An 8,957-nucleotide genomic window follows, 5' to 3' on the forward strand; every position below is an offset into this window, starting at 1 on the left:
TCATTTCCTAGCAAAACGGTAACTATATTGTAGAGAAAAGACGGAGACGGCTCTACACGAGAGATGAGATGAAGAAAAAAAAAAAAAAAAAAAAAAAGAAGGAAAAGGTATATAGGTAGCGCAACCTGCCAAATGAGTCAGAGGAGAGCGTCCCGTTTCCAGGAAGGTTTTTCCGGCTACTTTGCCTATACCAAAGACCGCTTAGCTGCAGCGAGTTAATCGATGCCATGGATTGCTTGATATTATACAGTATACACGAGCGAAGAAAAAATAAGAGACAACATCTTCTCGGAATAGAAGCGCCACAGCAGCAATGTATATTATACGATAAGAGAGCCTGAGTCATCGCGAGAGTCCGCAGAGTAAAATATATATTTGCTCGCAAGCGCACATGAGTTTTCTAATCGCTCGTCTTTTTTTTTTTTTTTTTTTTCCTCTCTCGTTGCGTCTCGGAGCGATAAGTGCAGCCCCCCGAGGCCATACGATATACACAGGCGTTATACGTGCACATGTAACGTTCCTGAAATACGCGCCGAGGTTGAAGGTGCGCTCTGGTGAATTTTAAACTCGTTCGGAGTGCTTTTCTTTTCAATCCAACGCGATGAGGATTACGTCCGATACCCTCACACATTACGTGATGCACATCGTTCGCCACCGAAAAAAAAAAAAAATGTTGATCGGTAAGCTCCTATGGAGAAAACTGTGTACTTGAGCCGCGAAAAGGTATATATTAGGATTAAATTGGGACGACTACGCGGTGAAAGAGAATATTCTCACAGGGCCGTGAGTGTCGGGTTTCTCTCTCTCTTGTCTGTCACTTTAATAATGCGGACCTCCGGGAGCACTTCCCCCTTGGTTCGCCGCTGCCCATATTATATTGACGTTTGATGCGCTTTCGATGCACCCCTGGAGAGCGTACTATGTTTAAGTTTCTTCGTATGCGTCTCTTATTTTTCGAGGGTTACCCTGTTATTTCTTTTTTTTTTTTTTTCCTTCCTCCACTCCGTGGTCACAAAGGTGTGGTGAATCGCGTGATATTCCTCGATATTGTCGGCCGTACAAAACAATTCGATGATCGAAAAGGAACGAGCAAACGATGAGCATACGTATATACACGCGTGTATTTCCAAAGCAGCCTTGGCCATTTTCTATAAATAAACCAAACAATTTGCCGCTCACCAGCGCGAGCTTTTGTCTATATCGTGTACCTATGCACATCGAGCGGCAAACTTTACACGAGGATTTAATTGAGAAGAAAAACAACAACAATATCCGTTGCAGCGAGGAAAACGCTTTTTTTTTAACGACTCCTTGTAGCCGCCGGCTGTCGAGATATAATCCGCATTTGCGCCGCCGGGACCTTTTCCGAGCGCCGTGGAACAGAGGAAAAACAAGTACAAGTTGAGTTTTTTTTTTTTTTTTTTTTTTTTCACTGAATTTGTTTATTTTTGCCATCTAGACTGTAAAAAAAAACAAATTAGCCAACACGTGTATAGTATTTTCACGTGTCCAAAAGCCGAGCATTGTGTTCGCACCTATATATAAATTAGGGCCAAAAATACGTGGCGTTTCCGAAAACTCAGCGCCAAGAATACGGAGCCGATTTTCCCGCGTACCTTTCGCTTTTCCGTCCGCTACGTGTGCTCGTTCGAAGGTAACTCCCAGTGGACGGTTCTGCCAAGATTTGTTGCAAACGATACGTGGACCGAGAGGGAGAGATATGGCACGGTTTCTGGGAAGTAGTTTGGCTGCGTAATATCATCGGTACGGTGGGGACAAGTGTTTTTCTTCGCACGCTGATCGAGAGACTTCGCGGTGTGTGCTAGTTGAGGTGATTGATCGGAGTGTATTTTTTTTCGTGGGAAATATATTATACCAACATCGGTTTTTATAACGATTTTTAACCAAGATACGTTGTGGGTCGGCTCAGCGGTGATTTTTGTCTCGTTCTTTTTGTTTTTCCTTGATAATCATATTGATGCAACAAACAAAACAAAATTCATCAAGATTTATCATTGGCTAATGGTGCATATTTTTATTTTGTCCCTTTCGAGGTACATTCAATTCGAGGCTCGACTTTTTTATTGATTGCATCACAATGAAATGCATAAATGTTGCGATTAGGTCTTGGGCTGTTGAGGTATGTGCATTGGCCGATGGTGCTACGAAAACAAGTTGAATCACACAGAAAAATAACCCGAGAAAGGAAGGGGAAAAAAAAGTTAGCCGAGTCGACGGTATTGGTGAGGGCAGGAAAGGAGACGAGAGCGACGCAACAAAGTTCTTCCCCTGGAAATCCCAGAGATACGGACTCGTAAGCCTTGTTTTTCTCCCTTGTCATGGCGGTTATTTTTTTATTTTTTTTCAGCCGATACAATCCGAAAGTGTTTCAACAACAAATCCAGGCCCACCTTACCTGTTCCGAAAAATCGCGCTCGCTATGGGACTCGCAAATTGAAAACATTCATGCTCGATCGTATAATTCACACTTTATCGGGGGCTATGAAAATTTTCGCGGCGCAAAAGCACACGCAGCGCACACGTAACGACGCTTTATGTGCCTACCCGCCCGAGTTATTTAAGAAACTAGCGAGAGAAAATTATGCCCAGCGCGCTACGTTATTCACACACATATATATGTGTATACCGTTTGCATAGCGATTGGATTTATGTGCGCAGCTACCGGCTCTCTTATCTCTCGGGGAGGAAGAAAAAATCGAAACTGGTTCTCTCGAAGATCGGCAAGTTCATCGCCAGAATGCTAAATAGGACCGGTTGCTTTTGGTCTCATTTTTTTCCTCTGATCAAGATTTCCACGTGCGTGAAATATGAATTTCAGCAAATGCGCGCGCAAAGCACGCAAAAACATTATTTAGAGCTTGGGTGTGCGACGATTTCTCGGTACATGATAATTACGTTTGTTTATTCGAAGGACTATGCAGATATAGTTGTGCCGGCCCAGCTGATGTACCCGATTTTATAGATAACAATGGTCAAAACTTTTTCAACAGTTTTTCTTCAGTTTTAAGAGTTTTACGATTATTGACCAAACTTACATCTTCGACTGGGAGAATCTATGCTATGCACAACACGTGCGTGTGTTTCCCAGAACGTAGAACCACTTTGGTCTCGTGAGTGCCGATTACGCGCTTATGTATATGTATATACATACTATCGGTTACACGTACGTAATCGTTACGTATATCAAGAGTCCATTACGAAACGGTTGTAATTAAAAAAATCAAAAAAATAAAGGATACGGTAAAAGGTGCTAGCTCAAGGATGTACCCTTCGTTGCTCCATTAGCATTATTGTTTAATCCTCCCTCTTTTTTTGGTCCGCTCGTTTTTTTTTTTTTTTTTTTTTGTTGCCTACATACATACACGCGTGTACGCGCGAGAAGAGCAAGTTGCACTGACCTCGTTGACCGTTTTCGGTGAGACCCGCAAATAGAATTACATCAACGAGTACTTACTTGCTTGCTTGTTCGCAAAGAGATACAAAAGGGCAAGAAACCTCGCTCTTGATTGTCGCGTTTGAAAGAATCGGCTGTTACCTCGATCGCTGTTTTTGCTTTGTTTCTTTGGGCTTTTTTTTTGTCTCCTAATTTCTTTGGCTTCAGTCTCAATAAAAAGGGTAATAAACCGCGAGCTTATTACACGAAAACAGTTCGCTTACTCTGTGCAATGTAATAGTTCTGGTGGATGCATAAAAAAAATGATATGCTCGGTATAGAAAATGTTTTGCAAAAAGAGATCCAAACTACCATAGGAATTTTTCATGAACAAAATAAGTACTTATGTATACAAAATGTATATTTTTTGACTAAGTATACCACCAACTAAATTTCTTGATCAGTTTTGTTGGAAATATTCTTATGCAAAAGTTTACATTTACAGTAACACACTGTCGTGAGGATTCACTGTGTAGCAATCATTAAGTTTTTAATAATAAAAATTTGCATTCGAGGACTATGAAACGTGTTTTAATACCTCGCAAACATTTTCTATACTAAACGTTGTTTCATTCAAGTTAAAAAACGTATGTACCTACCTCTAGTATCAAAACCGTAACTTCTACAGCCTTAAATAATGGTAAAATCTGGCTGACCAACAGACAATAATCCAAAATCTTCACGTATTTGAGGTGATGCAGCGTTTTTCATGAGGATTGAATGCGGATATACCTTAAAAATGCAATAAAAATCAAACAAAATAAATGACCATTAAGAATAAAAATACTTATGAACAAAATAATTAACAATGCCTACTTTACCGGTAAAATCTATTGTTTTCCACAATATTTGACGAGAATTGAATTTAGTAAAAAAACAAGACTATTTATTCACTTTGTCAAGTAATCTTCATCCATTACCACTTTTTTATCGCCATAATATTCAATAACCTAAACAAAATTATCACATTAAAAAAAATTAAATTCCATCACAGGTTATGAAGATAAAATTCAACGATTCTTCAGTTTGTAATTAATAATTTAGTCGTCAGCGTTAAAACGCAATTAATAACACGTTATTATCATGCGTACACTAACTTTTTTCTAAATCCGCATCAATGATGAAAAAAGAATTTTTGAAAACGTCGATGCGTACCTTTCCACTTTAACCTACAAACGAGAAATGACAAACATTCACTGACCTATTCGCGATTCCTCGAAAATTCAAAAGGTGTCTCAACGACGGCAACGAACATAAGTAATCGCCTCGCATCCTAATATCTCTATATGTTTTCACATTATATATTATGTAAAAAGACTGTACCTGTGTATGTGTGTACATGCTAAAGACGACACAAACACACCACAGCACGACGAAAGTCAAACAAAACAGTTAACTTATTATTACTAAGTACTTATTGTTAGTAAATTCTTACCCTTATTCGCCGCGCCCTAGGAGCTCTCTCTCGCCCATCAGGATATCTCGAGAGTGATTGGCACTGATTGGTGAACTTATATACACACCTACATATGTACAGTGGCTCGTGCGTGTGTCAATATCAACTATCCTGCGCCGTGTGAAAACAATCAAAGAGATTCATCAATAACAAACGACGTTATGAGATTGTAACGATTCGCGAGGGCAAGTAAGTACTTATTATTTAATCTTACTATAGTAAGATCAGTAAGTAGGTACCTGAAGTTTTCGGTTAATCTCTCGACTCGTTGAGGACTGTCAAAAGTGTTCTATGAGCATCAAGTTCATTGCGTTCGAGTATTCGTGCATTCGATTGATATTTTGAGTGTTCGAAATGTTCGAATATGTTAATTTGTGGTCAAGGTGTTTAGTGGGAATCATATTGCAAATTTGTTTTTTCTAGTAAACGTAAATCGTAGATGTTATACTAGTGTTACGGGCCGATTTCAGGTTATTATTGTGTTATGTTGATGTCACTTTCTATTGTACGCGAGAAAAAGGTTGACACACGTTTGTTGCCTTATTTGGGTTGTGATTGAGAAATCAATGTCGTCGTCGGTCGACATCGTGGGGGATCGTTAATTTTTGCGATACGGGCGCCTCATTCATGAAAACAATATTGCATCATTACCATTCAATAATCTTTCACATTGTACTTGTACCTGATCTACTAAACTTAGTCCATTGCATCCAAACTGAAGTAAATTGAATTTTGTGTCAAAATAAACATTATTAATAGAAAATTTAATAACATTTCACATTTGGTTTTCAGGTTGTTGATTTACCAAGTTATGTCTCAGGCAAGTGTCACATCTCCAGTGATGGAACGTAGCATTCATGAAATGTTGAAAGATGCCCCATCGTTGAACGAAAGTGACGGAGCAGTTCATTCTGGCACACCACCCCCACATGTGCCTAACAATAATAGATCAAAAGACAGTCAGTCGGCAACAAGACCAGCAACCATGAATTTGACTGTCAATGCATATTCGTCTCCATCATGTGAGTATACACGTAAGTCATCCGTATTTTAATTTACAGAACAAATCTGTTTAAACTGTAGTATAAGTATTTTTCTGTAATGATTCAGTGACCACAACTCCAAGTTCACCAGTACAAAACGGAGATGCTCAGGGATTGCGTTCAGCTCAGAGTAAAATTGAAACAATAAAGAACTGGAGCATTTCTACTTACAAGTGCACAAAGCAGCGTGTTTATGAGACGTTTGGCAAAACTTCGCGCACCATAGACTCAGAGTTAGAAACTCAAATAGAACTACTGCGTGATACTCAGAAAAAGTACTGCAATCTGTTGAGATTATCTCGGGCTCTCGCCTCTCATTTTCATCACGTAGTTCAAACACAGCACGCTCTCGGCGAAGCTTTTTCTGAATTAGCACAAAAGTCGCCTGAACTTCAAGAAGAATTTCTGTACAATGCTGAAACACAGAGAAACCTGACCAAGAACGGAGAGACACTCTTAGGGGCCTTAAACTTCTTTGTCTCGTCTGTTAATACTCTTTGCAATAAGACGATTGAGGATACCCTTCTCACTGTCAGACAATATGAAACTGCTAGGTATACGTTTATTTTGAAAAAGTAGTAATCAATAGAAGTAATAAACGATTTTTGTATTACAGAATAGAATATGATGCATACAGAACAGACTTGGAAATTTTAGCTCAGGATGCCAAGTCTGATGGAACCAATGATGGGAGAATGGAGGATGCGCAACAAAATTATGAGTTACACAAGCAAAACTTTGAAAAATTACGCTCAGATGTGTCAATAAAATTAAAGTTTCTTGATGAAAACAGGGTAAGTTTTAAGATAAATATTGAGTGTTGCATTTTTGTATTCTTGAATTCTCATATTTTTATTTAATTACAGATCAAAGTGATGCATAAGCAACTGCTGCTCTTCCATAATGCTGTATCAGCTTACTTTTCTGGCAATCAAACTGCATTAGAAGCAACTTTGAAGCAATTCAACATAAAAGTCAAGTCCCCAAACTCGTCACTGTCCTCTTGGCTGGAACAGTAATTTCGCTGGAGGATTGATTCATACATTCCTAAAACAACCGAACCCTCGAATCCGTGGATTAAGATGTGCTCAGCTACGTCTTAAAAATAGGGGAAAGGAAGAGGATAAAAATGGAGACACGGCACTCCATGATTGGTATGTAAAAGTAAATGAAAAAAGAAAATGTTTATAGGAAAACTCGATATTCTTGCATTTGATTATACAAAAGTATCTGTAGTTAGGATTTGAAAACGGGTGACAATGTTTTTTTTGAATGTACAGTACCCTTATAAGTTTTACACTTCAAATCAAAGTTTTCAACGAGATTTAAAATATTAATTGCAAAATTCATCGAAAAATTGTAATTGTTGAAGTATATTAAATTTCCTTTCAGATAATTTTCATAGAATTATAGGTAGTAAAGTTAACTGAACAGTAATTTATCAATAATGACGTGCATAGTTAGAATAAAGTTGAAAAGTGATAAACCTAATATTTTTCTACATTGCCAAAAATTTCATAGTTTGTTGAGGGATGTAAGTAAAATGTTTTTCGTTATTTTTAAAATTGAAACTCGTGGGAAAAACAATCTCAACTGAACTTATGAGTGTTTCTGTACACAAGAAAACTACTTTCAGAGTTAGGCTTATCAATTTAAAAGTCTAATACTAATTAAACTCAATGGAAGATGAGTAAATATAAAATTTATACTCAGTTATCTTTTTCTAACGAAAAGTCTTCTGTTGGAATAAAGCAAGTCGAAAGTTCCACGTTTGCTTTTGCTCATCTGTGATTGAGTATCGACTGCAAATATCAGGCTCAATGTTATTGCAAAATAAGTATGTCCAACAGTAACAAAAACAAAAATACGACGCTAGTCAAGCAGTTTACGACTTCCAATTGTTTATAACTGTAAAGCATAATACCGTGAAGTCGTAAAAAGTAAATTGAAAAATGTTTTGCATTTATAATGCGTATTATATATTAGCTGACAGATTTAAAAAATATTTAAAGGTTTGCTTTCAAAACCTACTTATAAATCGGTGTGAAAAAAAGCGTTTGTACTTTGGTACTCTTTGCACTATTTGTATAGGGAAAAGAAAGGAAAACAATTCTAATTTAAATGTAGAAAAGTATAATTTTAATTTTTGTGACAAACAAAATGTCTAAATTACTATTCTAATTAATTTATTTTTATTATCAATTATATTTATTATTTAATACTTCACGAGATGTAAATGGCGTTAGCCTTCTCAACAGAAACTTACATGTGAAATTTTGATAACGTCATAAATAACTAATTAATAAAGATATTGTATGGCAAAATATAAAGTGTAGTTTCATTGAAATTTAGGTAATGATTTTTCATTAAATCGGTATTGTTTTATGAGTTTTTAACTATTAAAAAAAAAAAATTGAATGTGGTATTAAGCAATAGTAGCTTGAACTCGTCTAAAAATATTAACTAAATTTCAATGAACAAATAAATTCTTACATAAAATATAAAAATTGTATTGAACAAAACAACGGAGAAAACAGTGTAAAGAAAGTAGTTTAAAAGAATGTTCCTTCACGTTTGTGTGGTATTGGAGCTTTGCATGGGGACTAAAACATTACAACGCAAAATTCAATAGAAAAAATTAAAAATACCTAATTTTGTGTTACAAGACTTACATCATCACAAAAGCAGCAACATATAACTAAAACAAATAAGATTCTGTTTTTAATGCGAGGAAAAGTAGTACGAAATAAAAGATTTCGTAGCGACGTTGTTGTTGCATGAACGAAAAAAATTACACAGTTAATTTCTATTATTATTTTATAAAACATATGATGGTGTACTAACTGTAGTATAAGCTCATATGCAATCGAGAGACTCGTTACGTTAATGATTTTAATTTTTTTAAGCAACGATCAATTACGCATTTTTATTAATGCAAGGTCATTAATGTTGCTTTGTTTTTGCCGAGTGATTTTCGTAACAGTATTTAACAAGCGTTATTGTA

The 8,957-nt window shown here is 36.6% G+C and overlaps 1 protein-coding gene across 4 annotated transcripts; it reads left to right on the top strand.

Annotated features, from left to right (window-relative positions):
• The first annotated feature begins 4,809 nt into the window (after nt 1-4,809).
• Nucleotides 4,810-8,745, top strand: Arfip (ADP ribosylation factor interacting protein arfaptin). Of its 4 annotated transcripts, none has more exons than XM_014349416.2 (5): nt 4,810-5,099; nt 5,703-5,944; nt 6,021-6,507; nt 6,570-6,747; nt 6,820-8,745. In XM_014349416.2, exons 2-5 carry the CDS (start codon nt 5,722-5,724, stop codon nt 6,970-6,972), a joined length of 1,041 nt encoding a protein of 346 aa, XP_014204902.2. In that variant the 5' UTR covers nt 4,810-5,099; nt 5,703-5,721; the 3' UTR covers nt 6,973-8,745. The 4 variants fall into 4 exon arrangements, with proteins under 4 accessions (XP_014204902.2, XP_014204824.2, XP_089450303.1 ...); XM_014349338.2 differs by having other exon boundaries at nt 5,703-5,932; nt 6,000-6,507; XM_089594177.1 differs by having other exon boundaries at nt 5,703-5,932.
• The last annotated feature ends 212 nt before the right edge of the window (nt 8,746-8,957 follow it).

Source organism: Copidosoma floridanum, unplaced genomic scaffold (assembly GCF_036245765.1).
Source record: "Copidosoma floridanum isolate Cflo_tuat_1 unplaced genomic scaffold, Cflo_Japanese_pri ptg000021l, whole genome shotgun sequence".
Lineage (NCBI taxonomy): Eukaryota > Metazoa > Arthropoda > Insecta > Hymenoptera > Encyrtidae > Copidosoma > Copidosoma floridanum.